At 29.2% G+C, this 18,678-nt stretch overlaps 5 protein-coding genes across 8 annotated transcripts in view; 2 read left to right on the top strand and 3 right to left on the bottom strand.

Annotated features, from left to right (window-relative positions):
- The first annotated feature begins 1,212 nt into the window (after window positions 1–1,212).
- Window positions 1,213–3,026, top strand: LOC109596899 (retinoid-inducible serine carboxypeptidase). The gene is made up of 9 exons (XM_049970464.1): window positions 1,213–1,272; window positions 1,330–1,518; window positions 1,568–1,836; window positions 1,891–2,001; window positions 2,053–2,251; window positions 2,304–2,474; window positions 2,527–2,604; window positions 2,659–2,813; window positions 2,867–3,026. The coding sequence occupies exons 1-9, from the start codon at window positions 1,227–1,229 to the stop codon at window positions 2,930–2,932; spliced, it is 1,284 nt and encodes a 427-aa protein (XP_049826421.1). The 5' UTR covers window positions 1,213–1,226; the 3' UTR covers window positions 2,933–3,026.
- Window positions 3,027–5,042: 2,016 nt separating this feature from the next.
- LOC109597446 (WD repeat-containing protein 61) lies at window positions 5,043–6,787 on the bottom strand. Its single transcript, XM_020013135.2, has 7 exons — window positions 6,725–6,787; window positions 6,538–6,662; window positions 6,318–6,484; window positions 6,030–6,265; window positions 5,723–5,910; window positions 5,487–5,664; window positions 5,043–5,428 (listed from the first exon to the last, which is right to left on the bottom strand). The coding sequence occupies exons 1-7, from the start codon at window positions 6,725–6,727 to the stop codon at window positions 5,339–5,341; spliced, it is 987 nt and encodes a 328-aa protein (XP_019868694.1). The 5' UTR covers window positions 6,728–6,787; the 3' UTR covers window positions 5,043–5,338.
- A 1,793-nt stretch (window positions 6,788–8,580) lies between these two features.
- LOC109597282 (structural maintenance of chromosomes protein 6-like) lies at window positions 8,581–13,957 on the bottom strand. Of its 3 annotated transcripts, none has more exons than XM_049961277.1 (18): window positions 13,887–13,957; window positions 12,794–12,945; window positions 12,549–12,741; window positions 12,337–12,495; window positions 12,039–12,283; window positions 11,558–11,808; window positions 11,301–11,504; window positions 11,054–11,247; window positions 10,857–10,997; window positions 10,622–10,806; window positions 10,254–10,564; window positions 9,985–10,201; window positions 9,761–9,931; window positions 9,520–9,707; window positions 9,161–9,440; window positions 8,913–9,107; window positions 8,732–8,862; window positions 8,581–8,678 (listed from the first exon to the last, which is right to left on the bottom strand). In XM_049961277.1, exons 2-18 carry the CDS (start codon window positions 12,887–12,889, stop codon window positions 8,657–8,659), a joined length of 3,183 nt encoding a protein of 1,060 aa, XP_049817234.1. In that variant the 5' UTR covers window positions 12,890–12,945; window positions 13,887–13,957; the 3' UTR covers window positions 8,581–8,656. The 3 variants fall into 3 exon arrangements, with proteins under 3 accessions (XP_049817234.1, XP_049817235.1, XP_019868491.1); XM_049961278.1 differs by lacking the exon at window positions 13,887–13,957 and adding an exon at window positions 13,120–13,188; XM_020012932.2 differs by lacking the exon at window positions 13,887–13,957 and adding an exon at window positions 13,061–13,186.
- Window positions 13,958–14,899: 942 nt separating this feature from the next.
- LOC109596908 (putative ribosome-binding factor A, mitochondrial) lies at window positions 14,900–16,335 on the top strand. The gene is made up of 6 exons (XM_020012515.2): window positions 14,900–15,104; window positions 15,159–15,523; window positions 15,585–15,724; window positions 15,776–15,886; window positions 15,937–16,098; window positions 16,153–16,335. The coding sequence occupies exons 1-6, from the start codon at window positions 14,971–14,973 to the stop codon at window positions 16,312–16,314; spliced, it is 1,074 nt and encodes a 357-aa protein (XP_019868074.2). The 5' UTR covers window positions 14,900–14,970; the 3' UTR covers window positions 16,315–16,335.
- Window positions 16,336–16,904: 569 nt separating this feature from the next.
- LOC109598002 (CD109 antigen) overlaps window positions 16,905–18,678 on the bottom strand; it is a 36,527-nt gene continuing 34,753 nt past the window's right edge. For both annotated transcript variants that reach the window (XM_049966185.1, XM_049966190.1), the window contains exons 13-15: window positions 18,484–18,658; window positions 18,326–18,431; window positions 16,905–18,249 (exon numbers count right to left, since the gene is read on the bottom strand). In XM_049966185.1, the coding sequence (XP_049822142.1) occupies window positions 18,050–18,249; window positions 18,326–18,431; window positions 18,484–18,658 (481 nt within the window). In that variant the 3' untranslated portion in view covers window positions 16,905–18,049. The remainder of the gene's footprint in view (window positions 18,250–18,325; window positions 18,432–18,483; window positions 18,659–18,678) is intronic.

The following is an 18,678-nucleotide window of genomic DNA, read 5'->3' as shown; positions in this document are numbered from 1 at the left end:
TAAATTTCTTTTTCAAACGGATTTGTTAAGGGTCACACCTAGTGCAAAATTTTGAAAAATTGAAACTGAATATCTCAAATAGTTTTCAATTTCATGTATAAAAAATTACCCTGTAGGTTTTGGTTTTGGGACTAAAAACTAGACATTTTTTTAATAAGTCAAATGGGCCACACTGTGTATAGACACACTGGAAAAGTATTAGTATTAGGAAGTAAATTCAATTCGAATTACTATATTAACATATATAGTATTTGTTTAATCCTGGGACAGAAAGATTGTATTTTAATGACAACATGCATTTAACCCGGATATTATAAAAATAGTCAAGACTCGTTACATATGCAACACTATTTTTTATTCTTTGCAATATCTCAAGTTGTAGTTCTCAAAAGTGATAATAATATTAATATTATGTGAACAAATATTGAATTTTTAAATTATTTTGTATTATCGAGCGATATCGTCATAGGATTTAAATATAAAACCAATTATTAGAAAACATGTCGAGAAAATCCTTCAATTTAATTTACACATATACACAGTTCTATATTTAAGTGAATTTAGATTTTAACTTAAAGAATTTAGGTGATAATTAACACGTAAATCTTTAATATAAATTTTAATATATTCTTTTTCTTTTTGTGGTCAATTTGTTACTTATAATTAAAATAGTTTAATAGTTTATTCTAAATAACGTTTTTATTTGTCATCCCTGTATCAATTCAATTATTAAGTTATAGTTTAATTAAAGCTGAGTCATGCACTTAATTATTTTTGTTAATCTAAAGTCTCGAAATTATAAAACGAGTATTCTTGAATTGATTTTCGGGTATATACCAGATCATTAGTAGATTGCTTACTATCTGTTAATCATCCACTATAGTAGGAATATTTTAAATAAATATTTTTGGTACTAAATAAATAATTAACATTTTATACAATTAGCTAATCACTTTGTAAACATTGCATATACATATATAAAATAATATTATTTCATTTAAAAATTATTTTTTGGCCTATTTCTAAACATCAGTAACATATTTTATAAATAAATATTTGTTTAATCTAGTATAGATAATCTACACACGCATTTTGGTATAAAAAGAATAAAACAATATTATCAATTCGTCTCATCAAATTATTTTATCAAACCACTTCTCTATTAATAAAATAATATAAATGATTTTCTTAAAATAAAATATGTTAGTTATAAAAACCATTTCATAATGAAAACATTGTTGATATTTGCAGCTATTTTAGCTGTGGCTTTTGGTACGAAATTGAAACTTTAATAGAACCATATTATTAAATTTGATATTTTTTTATTAGGACGTCAAGGTTTCGGTTCTACCGACCAAGAATGGGGTTTTGTTGATGTAAGAGAAGATGCCCACATATTCTACTGGTTATACTATACAACTGCTCTAGTAGCAAATGTTACTGAGAAACCATTGGTTATTTGGCTTCAAGGTGGTCCAGGAGCATCTGGTACTGGATACGGAAATTTTGCAGAACTTGGTAAGTTAAATTAAAAACATAATTACATTTAATAACATTTATATTTAAGGTCCGCTGGATGTCGATTTAAACCCCAGAAACCACACATGGATCAGAAACTACAACGTCTTGTTCGTCGACAATCCAGTTGGAACAGGATTCAGTTATGTGGAAAATAACGCATATGCTACTACCAATCGCCAAATAGCCACTGACTTTTTGGCATTTTTGAAAGGATTCTACGCACAAAATCCAATTTTCCTAGAGTCGGATTTATTTATTTTCTGTGAATCTTACGGTGGAAAAATGACGGCTGAAATAGCTCTCGTTCTTGATCAAGTATGTCATATATTTAACATAATTAAAATTCATTTACATTGTTCGGTTCTATAGGCAATTAAAGCTGGCGAACTTGACATTTCGTTCAAAGGTGTTGGATTAGGAGATTCCTGGATTTCGCCAATTGATTCAGTTCTCACATGGGCTCCATATCTATTAAATTTGGTAAGAAATTTTGACTAATAAAATATCAACTACTAATTAATAATATAAAAGGGTTTCATTGACCAAAACGGCTACAATGAAATTGAAAAGGTAGCAAATGCAACCAGAGAAGCCCTAAATGCTGGAAAATATCAAGAGGCAACCAATTTATGGGGTGAAACTGAATCCGCCGTTATGGATGCTGCTTACGAAGTTGACTTCTATAACGTTTTGAAAAAAATTGAAAGGGGCACGGGACGTAAACTTCATGGTAAGTGTATTTAAAACCTTTTTCAATTCAAATTAATGTCCGTTGAATTTAGAATTGTTCAAACCAACATCACAATTAAGAGACGAAGACGATGAGAAAATCGACGTCATTATGAACGGAGCTGTAAGAGAAGCTTTAAACATTTCCAGGCCTTGGGGAACTCAAAGTGGAAAAGTATTTAGCTACCTCGCCGGAGATTTCATGAAACCAGTTACTCACGTCGGTAAGTATGTGTATGTTTTTAATATTAACCGAATACATATTTTATGTTTTAGTTGAACGATTGCTCAACGAAACGTCGCTCATAGTGGCGGTATACAATGGCCAATTGGATTTGATTGTAGATACGCCCGGTATGATATATAAATAACTGTTTGGAACAATTAAACAAGCAAAATAAATTTTAGGACAAGTAAAATGGGTTGATGAGTTACGTTGGGAAGGTTCCGAGATCTGGAAAGTGGCAGGAAGACAACCAATCGTAGTTGACGGTATGATTGAAGGTTTCGTTAAAGGAGTACAAACATTGACGTTTTACTGGATTAACAGAGCTGGTCACATGGTAATACACATTTTCTATATTACACATTTTGTATATTAAATATTTCTTTTCAGGTTCCAGCTGACAATCCTCCAGCAATGAATTACATCCTTAAACATGTTACTCAGCACAGGTGTTAAATGTAAATTTTCAATTTTTTGTTCCTTTTCTTAATAAACTTGATAAAAAACATTGTTCGTTATTAAAAGAAAGAATAAAATTTACTGAAAAATATAGGAGTCACAGAGTTTCTTAATTAAAAATTGTATCCATTGACTCTTTTTGCTGATTAATTAATTAAAAATGATAAAATGAATTTAATATTTTAACAAAAATTAAGTTAAAAATAGCTTTCTGGTTTTAATATTTATTATTATACATGATTAGAGTTTGTACCTCCAAATTAAAAAATAAAAATATTTATCACTTTTTTTGTAATGGGCATTTTAAAAGAAAAATGTTGTCAATAGCTTTTGTATCAATCTTCGGCAATATTCATCAGATATTTGGATTATTTAATTTTATATATAGAGTATTAGACATGACAGAAGCTTTTATTGTATAGAAATATCTAGACATTTTATAATTATTTTATTTCTACCATATTCAGTAACAAAAATAAGTATTTAGATGCATTTTTGCTGGACATTTTTGACACGATAAAAATTTGATCTTCTTATAATAGCATCGAATATTTATTTTTAGAGTTAAGGTCGATACGATATAAGGTTCTTCTACGATTAAGACGGAAATTCCGCTGGCGAATGTTTCAACAAAGACCATTCGTAGATGTTTGGTTGATGTAGATTTACCTGCACGAAGACCTGCCAAAAACTACAACATTCACATAAAAATGTACGAAGTTTAACTTTTGTCTACAAACATCTTCATTGTTCACCCCAAGATTGAAATAAAATTATATTTAATGACGAGTCAAACTATCACATGTTTAAAACTGATGTTAATATATTCGTAAAAGGTTCTAAAAATGAGAGAGTACCTTTGCAACTCTTTGAAACATAGTAGCGGCAAGATGTTATTTTGGAATTTTTCTGGTCACGATATGGGTTCAATTCATCATATTAAAGGGATTATGAATAACGGAAAGTACAATCACTTATTGCAATTCATTATGTTATTTTCGCAGAATGGAATATGCTACTAAAATTTCTCTTCCAACAATGACCCGAAACCATTAAAAATTGTATACGGAATGGTTAAAGAATAAAAAATATTGAAGTTTTAAAAAGGCCAGCTCAATCGTCCGACTTAACTATTAAGAATATTCGAGGGAAAACTTTTTAAAATTATATTAAGCTTTGAAAGAGATTTAAAATGTATGAAATTTTGCACATCAATATATGGACCATATCCAAAATCATGAATAAATTTGACCCTTGGATCTGTTGCGGATCATTCCAGAGCTGGAAGACAACCAGTAAGCAAACGGTTCCATAAAAAATAACAATTACCGACAGTTAAACATGAAGGAGGCAATGTTATGGTATGGGGCTGTTTCAGTCAATATGCCATTCCCCGTTGGTCCATATTACCGAAAAAATGGATTATCAAGGTCCACACGCTACCTTTCACGGCTGATAATATGCCACTAAGATGGTTGTTTCAACAGGACAACGATCACAAGCATGCTTTCAAGTACATAAAAGGCTGGTTCAAATAAGAAAAAGTACAAGTTTTGTCATGGCCTCCACAATCCCCGTATAGAATATCTTTGCGATTATTTAGAAAAGATGGAGCTACTGAAAGACAAAAAATACCTCCAAAATTTATCAAAAACTTGACTCCAAAAGATGTATAGCAAGCTACTGGTTATGGAACAAAATATTAATGCTTCTATTTGGTTTTGGTTTATTATTCGAAATTATTTAATAAGGTTTCCAAACTTATGTCCAAATAAAAAAGTTTAATTTTGTATAAAATTGTACTTCACATCTTAATAGAAATAAATAAAATTTCTAGAAGCATTTTTATTAATTCCTTATACAGGATATAGAACAGTAATTTTATTCAAATCATTCATTCTTTATTAATTATTAAGCTATTCAGTTTTAGGGTTTCAAAACTTTTGTCCAGGAGTGTATAGTATTTAATATAATTTATATTTGTCGCTTTAATTAGTCTAATTACTAAAGGTAAATAAATATGTTTATTTTCAAAACTATTTACATAGTCGCTCCAATTATGATCAACACTGTGTATTTGAATTAATTCTGAATTCAAAATCCCAACTTATAAATTAAATTTTATTAAATAAGTCAATACAATTTACAAAACTACATGTGTGAAAAACACCACTGAAGTAACCACAGTTACCAGAAGTGAAGAATACTTATTGGAAACAATTTATTCTATGTATAACTTTCACAGTTACAGTCAAATTGTATCAAACAATTAAGATTGGATGTTCTCAATCAAAATTACTCTATTTGTAGAAGTTTATAATTTTTTACAATTTCTTGTAAAAAAAGGAAAAAACGTTACTTAAAAATATCTATTGTGTGTAATTCCAACAATATTAAAACGTATCAAGACCTGGCATTGTAGACGTTAATGCTTTTGTCTTCTGATACTGAAATAATTTTGCTACTATCTGGACTAAATTTCACACCCCAAACCTAAAAAAAATATATATATTAGAATCGTAAACACTTCTATATATATTATAAACATTACTTGATCAGTGTGTTTATTGAAAGTTTCCACACATTGTCTTGATGCCAGTTCCCAGACTTTAACAGTTGTGTCAGCACTACCTGATACAAAATGAGTACCATCAGGTGAAAATGCAACACTTAAAACCCATGACGCATGTCCCGATAATGTACCAACTACATCTACATCTGTATTTTGCCTGTAATACATATTGTTCATTAAATATGGAATAAATAAAAAATAGATAGGATACTTACACATCATACAATTTCATATGACCATCATCAGATGCTGTTAACAAAAGCTGAGAATCTGGTGAAAAACACAGAGATCTTATAGGCATTGCGTGACCTTCCAATGTGTGGCAAAGTTTACTTGTTTGTACATCAAATATTTTAATAATTCCATCAATAGCTCCACTAGCAATATATTTTCCATCAGGACTCTACAAAAAATAGTCTTGTCATAAATCAGACACTAAGATAACTGCATATATCAGCACTGAATGTTTAACCAAAAGCAAATTAATTACCTTATTAATGTTTAAAATGATGTGGTACTTACATATGCAATGCTAACTGTAAATTTTCCACTGCTTTCAAAACTCTGCTCTGGTTTAGCAGTTTCTGTGCTATACTGAGTAATCTTTCCATTATAAGAGCCTGATATAACATGTTTGTCATCAGGACTGAAAGCAACTGTCCACAAATCTACAGGTCCTACATCTACATTTGCAATTTTCTCTCCCTTTTCAAGGTCCCATATTCTCATACTTGAATCTAAGGAGCTTGAAGCACACACTAAAAACAAGCTTATTGAACGAAAAGTAGTCTAACAAATATATATTATTACAATTTCCTCCATGACTAATAGCCACAGACACAACTCCTAGAGAATGTCCTTCTAATTTTGATTTCAAATGTAAAGTATCATCTTGCAGTTCCCAAACTTTGACGAGATCATCCAGACCACCTGTTACAATATATTCAACAGGACCATCGTCTGACATATTTGAATCTCTAAAAATGACCATTAATTAAAATAAAATAAAGTGTTATATACCACTTCATACCTAGATTTGTCGTCGTCGTCATCGTCTTGATCGTCCTGCCTTTTGTCGGGCACATATCGGCCCCAAGCGCAGCTCCAAATACTTTCTTCATGGGCATTTTCTCTTCTGTCAACTAATGAGTTTGACTAAAATAAAACATAACATGAATTTAATTATGAAATGTAATTGTATAATAATTTGTGCTTACCATGTTTCTGCTAATATACACAACCGGAAAAATTACAATAACAAACAAGTGAGGTTAGAAGTGTTACAACATTTGAAAATTAAAATAACTAAATTTATTATTTTTTAATATACACAGGGAATACATTTTTATAAATTGTATATAATATATATTTAATGTAGATATAATCACTACAACTCGTAGTGCAATCATTAATGAATAAAATAATCAAATTGTTGTATCAGGTATAGTAACTAATTTTAGTACTAGTGTGTTTCCCCCGTGGAATGCCTAAATTTTGAATCTGTATATTTCTATGCAAATACTTATGATTTATTAATTTACATGATGTGTCAATTTTATATTAGCACTTTGAAATAAACTTGTAAATCTTAATAATTTTATATTAATTAAGAAATGGACACCCCTAATTAAATACAATTAGAATATTTTATATTTTATTTAAAATTATAACACCATATTGTTTCATATTATTCATTTTCTATTTAATTCGCACTAATTTCTACTTAAATTAAATCTTAAATAAAATAATGGCTGGTCAGAGAAATAGCATACATTTAAAAAATAAATATATATTTATTAATTAACTTTAAACATAAATTAAAAAATTGTTAATGTTTGGTTGACAAATAATTCCATTATAATTCTTGTCATTAAATTTATGTTCAATTAAAAAGTACAGTGGTGGTCAGAGATAAAAAACTATAATATACATTTCTCATTTCTCAAAAATATAATTAATTATAACTACATGCAATCTAGGTATTTACATATATGTAATAATAGGATAAATATTGAGAATATTAAATTTTATTTATCTTAAGTTTATTATTTGATATATTCTTTTTCTGCTATATCACTTAATTACATATATAATATATACTTTCATATATATCATATAAGTAATTAATATTAATTGGAACATATATCTGATAATCTTCATTCCCTTAATGTTCTCCTGAATTGAATTGTTGTTCCAAATTTTTCACATTTATAGTGTCCAGATTCTTCAATATGTTTTAAAAGTTTCAATTGTAAATTTGTAAAATCCAGAAAATATAGTTTTCCATAGAATTACAGAACAAATGCAAATTAAACCAATGTTTTCAATACGATTTGAAAGGAGTATTTATTTTTAAGTATTCTTATGTTCCTAGTGTAGTACAGTAAAAAAATATTGCAAATTCCTGTAAGAAAAAAAAGAAAAATAATTGATTTATAATCAATTATTTTTCTGTCTAATTTTATTAATTATATATCACATATTTACAGTTTCATCAATTAAAACGGTATGTCTCTATTATTTCGGACATACTAATTTGTGCACATTTCACAAAATGATAAAAACATTTTACCCCCAGGCAGCAGTTTTTTGTGCCCAAAGATCCCAGTTGCCAATTTAATGTGTAATTTCGAATAAATTTAGACAAATTGTAAACTAAGGCGGATTTTTAACTTATTTCACAAAAGTGTCCCTATTATTTTTCACATGACTGTGTATTCTACCAAATTTAAGGGATGAAATAAAATAACGAACTTAACATTCTAAAGAAATTATATCTTGAAGTCAACTAGACTAATAACCAATAAAATCATGGAATAAAATGTGCAAATTATTATGATATATAGTGGTTAATATAATCCAACAAATATACCTACCTTGAATTTTTATGTTTGTATTTGTGTTTTGTAGTTTGCAAATGATATAAAATGAAACAATAAATAATTTTGTTGGGACTAACATCGTTCCTCACCTAGATTATTTCAGAACACTGTATATTCAATTAATTTTTATTCAAGAGATTTCTCTTAATGATCTTATATTTAATAATATTTCTTAATAATAAAATAACAGATTCATGAAAACAGGTTTTTATTAAACAAAAATATAAATTCGGATATGAATACAAATAAGTACAATTACTTTACAAATTATCTCTCTGGGTCTGGTAACCTGAAAAAAATATATTTTTCTACAACAGCAAACCAATTTATTAATTAAGTTACCTTAAAATACAAACATCTTTCGTATCTAAAAATGAAACGTCCTGAGGTGTCAAGAAAACGTGCTGCAACTGCGGTCGTGTATTCGCATGATTCACCAAAATATTGAACACCTTAGTTCTATTTAGTTTATCCTAAACAATACTAATTTAATAAATTCAAAATTAAAACTGATATAACCTACCATATAAACATCAAACTCATCCAAAAAATAAAATGGGAAGTCCATGCATTGCCATAAAGAATAAAGAAAAGCAACAGTAGAAAATGATCTTTCTCCTCCTGACAAATTGGTAGTATTTGTCAAGCCTTGAGTGCCTTCTTGTGGTATGACTATCAGTTCTAATTCTTCTTTATTACAATCTATATTAATTGTCCCCTAAAACCGTTCAACATTGAGTATATTCATATTTACAACACTAGACTTAATACCTTAAATTTGCGACTTTCCAAAATTTTCTTGAACGAATACTTAATATATGAAATAAAGTAGGATTCTGTCATCTTACAGTAACGGTTACGGCGGTTTAGAGCATCGGTTAGTTCTTTAATATCTATTCTTAGTTTTTCCATAATGTGTGCACATTCATTGTACTTTATTTTCAGAGATTTATACTCTTGTACGATGTTGGGAGAACAATCTGACATTGTTTCCATTTTGGCTATAGATTGTTCCAAGTCTATAATCTCATTAGAAATTTCTACAACTTCCCTGTAAGTAGAAATTTTGTATGAACTTTTTTTATGAATGAAAAGAAATAAATATTGACGATTGATAAGAAAGTAATTACCTTAATTTAGGCAAACGCACTCCTGTCTTTTCAGCTGAGGCAGTGTTTTTCTTTACTCTAATCTGAATCATATCTATATCGGACCGAATACTGATCATTACTTTATTCAAGTTAACTATTCGTTGTTCAAGAAATTGATCACCAATTGACAACTCATCTAATTTTCTTCTATTCGTCAATATTTCTTCCTGTAAATGTGCATAATTTAGTAATTATTGCATGTTGAAATGTAACTAATTACCTGTATAGGATCCAATCTGCTTTCTAGCTGTTCAGTGGCCTTACTGAAATTTTCTAATTTCTCTTCTATCTTGCCGACTTTAGTCTTAATTTCGCGGAGTTCTGTTTTTATAACTGTCAAAGCAGTAGTTTTCTCTTTTATTACACCCTCAACTTCACTTAGTTCACTTTGCTGAAAAAGAGAACAATAACCCAAATTGCAATAAATAATATCAATATATTTACCAAAACATTCACATTTGTTACTTCTGGCTCAGCCGAAGAAGTAATCTCGTTGATTTTATGTCTAACGCGTTGTCTGGCATCATTTAGTTTTTTTATCTTATTTTCCAATTCTTTCTTTTCATTTATTTTATTATTCATATCTCTTCTAAAATCATTCAACTCCGTAGTTTTAGCGGCCAAATCCTTTTTCAACATCTCGATACCTGCCGCCAGTTGCCTAAAACAAATCTTTAAAGTTTGCCTAACTTGCCCAACTTCTTATAACTTACACCATGTGCTCTTTGGTATCAACCTGAAGATATTTGGCCTTATTGTATCTGGATCCATAAGATCTATAATTTGGGTCGGGATAGTATTTATCGCCATTTATAGTAACACCTTGGGCACAGTTTCGTGGAACTCGTGCTTCCACGGAGAGCAGTTCCTGAGCCCGGATGTCAGTAGGTATGAGGAGGATATTTTCTATTCCAGCCTGATCAATTATACAATTGAAAACAATAGGATCCTCTATGTCTAAAATATCATACATGGCCACACAGTCTGGAGGTGATTCAACCAGGTTTCTTGTTACATCATGTTTCTAGGTAATAAATTAGAATGTAAGATAAAAGTAACGTGATAAACAATGCCATTTTACCTTATAAATGAACTTTGAATTAATTATCGTCGGTTGCTTTTGACCTGTCCAATATTGGTCAAAAATCTTTCTTAACAGCTGAAGATCTGCTTTATTGTCTACAGCAAAAGAGCTTAGCAATCCAGGAGAAATGTATCCTTCTACTGCTACCACCCATTTCTTATCCTTAACCTTGATATATTGACCTATAGAGGAAAGTTACTATATGATTAAAAAATGTTCAAATGTATCATACCTAGTGGACCTCGGGGCTCGTGCTGAAACTTATTCTTATTCTGTTCAATCATCTGTTTGATTTTCAACATGTCTCTTCCATACAACATAAGACTATTTCCGGACTCCTGCTTCAAAGCTTGTAAACTCGACTCATCATTATCTGAAATTATTTGTTATTCATATCATGAATTGTTAAACAATATTAAAAATATTTACAAATTTTTGTTTTTAAATTTTTCATATCTCTCAATATATTCTGTTCTTCAGTTTCCTTATAGGACAAATCGTTGGAAACTTGAAACAAATCATTCCTACTAGTTTGCAAGTGTTCTTCAGTGTGTTTAAGTTTTTCTTCATATGACTTTAAGGTCTGTAAACGTTCTAGTTTCTCCTGCTCTACTTTAGTCAAACTAAAACATAAATCTTTGTAGAAAAACTATAACATACTCAATAGAAACTATACTTTTCATTGGCGTTCTCAATTTCTTTCTTAAGATATTCTAAGTCCTTTGATCGTGACTCAATAACGACGTTGATTCTTGTTCTTTCTATCTTTTTTTCATTGTAAGCTTTAATGACAGTGTTAAGTTCCCTTTTTGCTTCTAATTGAGGTTGTTTTTGTAACTCAATAGATGCAATTAACTCTGCTTTTTCTCTCTCTAAAGCACTAAAAATTATTATAGTAATATTAAACAGACATAATAGAATAATATAATTTACCTAATTTTTTCCCTTAACTCTTTCACTGATTCACCTTTTTCTTCTATTTCATTTTTTACTCCCCTGACCTTTGCTTCCAAATCTTGAATATGCTTTTCTTTCTCTTCATATTCTTTTTCTGTATCTCTTACTTTTGCCCACAATAACTCACTCTGAAGAGCAGCTCTTTTCTCTTTCAGAGTGATTACTTGGTTACGACCATCAATTTTTAATTTCATTTTCTTTAAGTCACTCTGCATTTTTTTAAAACACTAAAAATATATACTTGTTTGATATTTTACTCCAAAGAAAATTCATAATATGTTATCAATTAATAATCTATTAAATCAATATGAAAAAACAAATTCTTTTTTGTAACAATTTATTCCACAGAAGAATTGCTCTCTTTAGAATTTAAGACTTAACTTTAAAATTAAAATTAATTATTAACATTAATTAATGGGTGTTTAATAATTAGAAAATGTTTAAAAATATTACTCACAGATTCTTTGTTGCCAAAAATTTCAACAGCCTCTTGTTGATTGAGTTTAATTTTATTATACTCCTCATATAGAGTTTCAAGTCTAGTCGCCCTTTTGAACAAAATAAACTTTTGTTTAGGGTCATTACTACTTAAAAAATTCCTTGATGTATCTTGATTTAGAATGCATATAGGATTATCTACTTGTATTCTTAGCGATGTTACAATGTTTTTGACGTCTTTTGCTGAACTAGATATAAGAACTCCTACAAAAACAGTTGGTGCGTTATGTTCATTCAAATTTTATGAAGATATTTACCATTTTCATTTTGTACTTTGTAATTTCCAGTCCCAGTCACACTTAGATGTCTTATAATTATAATCTTGTCTCCAAAAGTGACATGTTTGTAGGCATAATTCCCAGTATTATTTAAATGTATTTCTACCGATCCTGATGTTTTACCAGCCTTTATGAAACCTAGACATAAATTTAAATATATTAAAATTTATGAGTAAATATTAGAAAAAAACCTTTTATGCTTGATCCCCGGTTTGTCAAAGAAGCCTTTCCACCAAGGCCCACAATCAATGCTGTTAATAACGCACTTTTGCCACTACCATTCTTGCCAATCACAACATTAACGTTATTTTCAAAATTAACTTCTAGGAAAGAGTGACACATGAAATTTTTCAGGGCCATGTATCGGATGCTCCCTGCTCTCAGCTAATAGGATAAAATTTATTATTTTAAGCATATTCATGTTTGAAAACTGTACCTCCTCACATGCTTCATCGCCATTTCTTACACGTTTATTGGATGGTTCACCTTGCATTGATGGAATTTGTGAAAGAGGTTTTCTTTTCTTGGACATTTCTTCTGATTGTATGTCAGATGACAAAGTGTCCAGAAGCGTTATTGATATTCAACCTATCGAATTAAATATGACAGATTAATTTCAAAACTTATTACCAGCAATATATGCCAAACTTGAGCTATCTAGATTATGAAACAAATCAGGTGAGTTTTGAAAAAATTATGTTACCTTTTAAATAGATGATAAAATAACAATAAATTGTAAAAACAACCTTTCGAATTCATTACCTCGCTTACTTTAGAATATAACAAACATTCTAGCCATTAAAAACACCCATAAAACCTAACCACTTTTAGTTTAGACCGCCAAAACAGAGTTAACATTCATTATTTTACCGCATGAGGTCGTAGCTGAACATAACATTGAGCAGGTCCGTATTTTGTAATTTGGACACATTAATAAGGACCATACAACTAATAAATAAAAAATACGCTGTCAATAGCCTAACTAACAGGTGTTTGTTACAATATTATTACTTTTCGACTTACTGTTAACAGGGACTGGAAGTACATGAAACGTACTTTGTAAGTTGTATTATTTTAAGCATCAACTATTCTCACCATTATGTTTCACTGTTTTATTGTTAATTTTACAAATCTGGTAACCATAGGGCTTTTTAAAATACATATAGTTATTGCTATGGCTACGCCAAGGCATACTTTATAAAACAAAGTGGTGGCATACAGTTCTACTACAGCTCTTGAAAAAAAAACAGAATAATATGAGTGAGAAAGATCAAAACTGTAAGAAGGATCCACTGCGGTACAGTTATTAGTACCGAATGTTGCGACCCTTCTTTCCCAATCATATCGTTCTAACTCTCTTCTTTAAATTCCCTAGTATCTATCACTGCCACGATCTGTATTTAAAATGAACATAATTACCTTCATTAAATTGTTCGGATGTTTTGTTTCGAGCACATTTTTCCGTTACACATAAACTGGTTTCTGGTTGTAAATAGTATATAAAATAATCTAGTTAAAACTTCACTTACTTGTTAGTGTTTTCAATTTATTTCTTGAAATATTCTATGTTCTTTGATCATGACTCTGGAGCGACCCGAACAAGAGAGCAAGTTTTATGCAACTGAAGTTCTTGAAGCTCTCTTAACTACTACGTTATGTATGACAACTGACTAGTTGTCATGACAATACCCAGTTCACTTTATTTTAGGCACTGGGAAACAGACGCAATCTAGTGACAATGATTAAAATCATTACCTTCATCAGATTGTTTGGTTCGAAAACAAAACATAAACAAAATTATAACAAACACACAATATTGTGTTTAATCGTATCGGTTTTGTTTCAAACACGTCTATTCTGAAGCCAACCCTGTTTATACTAGTTCTGCGATGAACGGATACCTAATACCTTGTGCCTACCATTGTCCCCGCCCGGGGAGCCCCCGAACTCTCACAGCAGATTGCAACAAAGTTTGTCAACTAGAGTAGAATATTTTTTCTAATTCTGATTACTTATTAGTAATTAATCATCTTTTGATTTTATACTATTGTTCCGATTTTCATTAAACGTTAATAATGCAACAATAGTAATATGAATAAATAAATAAGTACTTGTTTAAGTTCAAATCAAATTATTTAAAAGTTTGGTTTTTAATCATATTATTTTATTTATTTATTAATTTAATTTATAAATTTAATTTTTAAAATTTTAAGGGTGACCTTCCTTTTATATTATGGCTTATTATATTAAATTTGCTACTTTTCAAATTGTTTCTTAATTTTATGAATATTTATAATAATTTGTTTGAATAAAATAATTTAAAAATTCCATCTTTGACCAAGAGTAAAAATAATATTATTTAGTTTATACATTTTTAATACTTTATACATTAGATAGTAATTAGATCAAATTATATAAAATAAATTAGATAAATTTAAATTAAATATCAATGTTTAATTTACGTTTTTAATATCGGTATTTTAAATTTATTTCTCCATTTTAAATTCATTAATTTTCTTTACTATATTTGTTTACAGATTGTGTACCAGCTGTTATAACCTAACAAATTTCATAGGTTAAATTTTTTGAAATTGATTATAATTTATAAACATCATGGAATTATTAAAAAATACGGTGAAACTTCGTGGCCCTCATTTTGTACAGTCCATAATTATAAATAATTCTGCCCCTTATTCACGTCAAGTGGGTGTTGCTATGAAAAAATTAATGAGTGGTGGTCTCAAAAAGTAATAATAATGTTAACATTGTAAATGCGTGTTATTTACGTTATTGTTCAACAGGAAATTCCGATATAATCAAACACCAATACTGCCAAGCCCAGAAACATTTTCAAAAGCTGCCAATGAGGGTAAACAGTCATCTAGTGCAAGACGTGTTGCTGTTTTAAATAAAACATTTATGCGGTACATTACGGATTTAATGGCAACGGGAGAATGTGCTTCTGAAATATTAGGTCATGGAATTGAAATCAACAAAGTTAAAGTAACCCCTGATTACAAGCTACTGAATGTTTATTGGATTGCACGAGGAAATGAGAAGGACGAGGTTGTGGAAAAGGTTTTAAACAAAAATGCTGGATTTTTAAGACATGAATTGTCACAGTTAAGGGTCATGGGTAATGTACCCAAATTGAAGTTTGTTAAAGGTAAGTCGTGTGGATGTGTACAAAACAATTTCATGTTAATTTAATAATTTTTATATCATAGACAAACAATATGCAAACTTAATTGAACTGGATAATAGATTGGCAGTTGCGGATTTTGGAGATGATTATGTTCAAGTTGAACCACAGTTAAAACTTAAGTCAGAATTAGAATTGTTTTCTCCTTTAGACAGTGATATTAAGGTTTAAATGTATTATAACGGCCAGGACATTAGTAAAATTTACGATTTGCAGGAAAAACTCTATTCCTTGGAGAATGAAAATGAAGATTTAGAAACTGAGGAACCAATCCCCTCAATGCCTCAAAATGTTTTGGGTTTAAACCATGCTGATATTATTTGTAGGGTAGGCAAATCAATTGTATGTTAGCAGCTACTGTATTTGAAACATTGCAGATAAAAAAATTAATGAATAAATCTGAAGCAATTCATAGAATAAGCAGTAGTAGGGAAAAAGATGAAGAGAGAATTGTATTAAGTACAAATGAGGAACCAATACATTATGGAGATACAAAATCACAAAGGATGGCTTTTCAGGAGTTTTTACGGAAGAGACAGGTACTTCTTTTCAATTTGTATTGATTAAATGGTGGTTTACTTGTATTTTTTTAGATCGCTCAGTCGCGAAACAAATCTGATAAGAATTATACTCCTGATATGGAGTATATGGAAATAGAACACATGGAAAAGAGAAAACGATTTTTAGAAAACCTAGATTTGTCTTATAAAGAAGATGAGGATTACATATTAGAAAATGATGATGTAGAAAAGTAATAATAAATATTTTATAATACATACTATGATGACTTTTTTATGATGTTTGTACCATTTTCATCAAATTTCAGCTTAATGAATATTATAAGTTCAAAAGTTAAGGATATTATGAATTTTTATTGTACTTGATTGTATTTTTAAGCAGTGATTATTTTATAAATTTTTATGAAATTCAACACAAATAAAGAAAAAGCCCATGGACCACATTATGTAATAAATATATTACTAAAATTTACGTGTGTATATTTTATCAAAAATAAAAATTGGTAATTTATGTTAAATTTATTAACTCTTGTATATTTTAGTTTGTCCACGGGAACTAATTTTTAATTAAAAGTTCTAAAAAATAAAATTACTAAAAGTTAATGTTAAGGCAATTTTTACTTTAATAAAGATAAAGTGTTTGATAAAATTATTTAAAATAGGTTCTCAATAAACCGTTTATTGTTTTAATGCGCATGTTAAATCAAAGGATTATAATTTAATAGTTTTATTGTAATAACGATAATAATATCTCATTATTGTAAGAAGTTGTAGAGAGGAATAATATAATACCACCAAGATACAGGATTTGAAATAAAACAAGAAAGTAGAAAAGAAATATTTTTTTTATTAAAGTCAACATGTGTACAAATATTTTTTAAGTCTACTTAAATAAAATAGCCTTAAGTTTAAATGCTATTAAACAAAAATGTTAAATATTTACAACGGTTGTTTTATGCCAAAACATATTTTTGGAAACGACAACTTTTTATTTTAGTAATCGTTTCCAATCACTCTTTATTGCAAAATTGTATAAACAATATACATACAAGATATAAAAGTACAAAAGAAAAAACAACTCATACAACGAAATTACAAAAATGAAAACTATCCTATTAAGAATATATTAGACATTTTTCTACAATCTAAACACCAACTATGTCAGTGCACTTGGACGGTTTCTTTTGAGACTAACGAGCATCCAAAAATGCTCAAAATTTTCATATATAATTTAGTTATTTAACAAATTATCATCTATCCTCTTCTATTTTGAGTATTTAACTAAGTTGGGGAAATTTGCATTAATACTTGGTCAAAAAGCTGCAACATCTAAACAACCCATTGTCAAAAAGCAAATTTCCCAAACCGTGAGATGCAAGATATGATTTTGTTCTTATACAAAAATATATATATGTAAATATCTACAATGATAAATTTTTAATAAACTTGGGTAGACCAATTTCAATACGGAGTGAATCGTAAAAAAATCAATATCAAATAACGTATTCGTCGGTTTAAATGCAATACGCTGTAAAAGAGGCACAATCGGTAGGAAAATAAATATGACTCGTGTGCAATGTGTTGATCGTGATTAAAATTGCATCTACCCAACGTTATAACAAATATAGCTTTCATGATCGTAGTGCCTGTTTTTGCAAAAACCCATCTAAAAAAATACTTTTGACTATGTCTGACCCTTAAAATAATGAACACAAGTATAAGTAACAAAGCACTGAGATTATAAAGTGTGATTCTGATGAAAAAACTAGTGCTTGCTCGATTTAAATTAGAATTCGTATTGAACAAAGTTCCAACGCTTAAATTTATTTTTAGGCACTGCTTTCAGTTTGTACTCAACATACCAGTATACAATATATTCACATTCTTTGGAATCGCTTATTCAATACAAAAACCGTTTTTTATTTTCGCTTTACTAAATTGTTCAATTTAATTTTAATGAGACTTTGCGGCATTAAATTATTACGCCGTTATCCAGACGCATATTTCGCATCAGTATCAATACGCCTGTAAACAGGATGGTTAGCATGGGGACGGGAAGGTTTGCACCGGTGTTGTAGATCCAGCAGTACGGGCACTGGCTGCTACCGCACACTTGACATATATCTAGGACGTAGGATGATAAGGCATCGAATATTGTTTCGTTGAATCGTTCTGAAATAATATTAATACACATTTATATACTCAAATAATTAATATTAAGATAAAATGAATTGAAAAATATATTTACCTGGGGCATAATAATCGTATACTCTAATAGGCAAGTATCTAGACATATTGGCGACAGGGTACCATCTTTCCACAGTGAAATTTACACAGGTATCTTCATTATCCAACTGTAAGAAACATATTTAATAAATTATATAATATTATATAATAAATACTTACATAATCAAAATAGAATAAAACTTTTCTTTCAGAATATTTAGCTCTTTGTAAATTCCTCACTGATCTTGACAAAATGTACTCATCCAAATCTTGTTGTTGGATAATATAACCAGTGGGAATAGTTACATCTAGTACAGTCAGCCCAGACCTTTCCGACTCATTAATATGTGTCCATCTGAAACAATATTATATTAT

This window comes from Aethina tumida, chromosome 1 (genome assembly GCF_024364675.1).
Source record: "Aethina tumida isolate Nest 87 chromosome 1, icAetTumi1.1, whole genome shotgun sequence".
NCBI lineage: Eukaryota > Metazoa > Arthropoda > Insecta > Coleoptera > Nitidulidae > Aethina > Aethina tumida.
The sequence above is the reverse complement of the archived record's forward strand: the minus strand, read 5'-3'. Positions and strand labels throughout refer to the sequence as shown.

Coding starts and splice junctions, on each gene's coding strand:
- LOC109596899 (XM_049970464.1), top strand. CDS start 1,227: ATGAAAACATTGTTGATATTTGCAGCTATTTTAGCTGTGGCTTTTG. Junction 2,002..2,052: donor CTCCATATCTATTAAATTTG/GTAAGAAATTTT, acceptor ATAATATAAAAG/GGTTTCATTGACCAAAACGG. Junction 2,252..2,303: donor CACGGGACGTAAACTTCATG/GTAAGTGTATTT, acceptor CGTTGAATTTAG/AATTGTTCAAACCAACATCA.
- LOC109597446 (XM_020013135.2), bottom strand. Junction 6,266..6,317: donor TATTAGTCATGGAGGAAATT/GTAATAATATAT, acceptor GCTTGTTTTTAG/TGTGTGCTTCAAGCTCCTTA. Junction 5,665..5,722: donor CATATGAAATTGTATGATGT/GTAAGTATCCTA, acceptor TATGTATTACAG/GCAAAATACAGATGTAGATG.
- LOC109597282 (XM_049961277.1), bottom strand. CDS start 12,889: ATGTCCAAGAAAAGAAAACCTCTTTCACAAATTCCATCAATGCAAGGT. Junction 12,284..12,336: donor CAAAGTACAAAATGAAAATG/GTAAATATCTTC, acceptor CTGTTTTTGTAG/GAGTTCTTATATCTAGTTCA. Junction 11,248..11,300: donor ATTGAGAACGCCAATGAAAA/GTATAGTTTCTA, acceptor TTTATGTTTTAG/TTTGACTAAAGTAGAGCAGG.
- LOC109596908 (XM_020012515.2), top strand. CDS start 14,971: ATGGAATTATTAAAAAATACGGTGAAACTTCGTGGCCCTCATTTTGTA. Junction 15,105..15,158: donor ATGAGTGGTGGTCTCAAAAA/GTAATAATAATG, acceptor ATTGTTCAACAG/GAAATTCCGATATAATCAAA. Junction 15,524..15,584: donor CAAATTGAAGTTTGTTAAAG/GTAAGTCGTGTG, acceptor TTTATATCATAG/ACAAACAATATGCAAACTTA.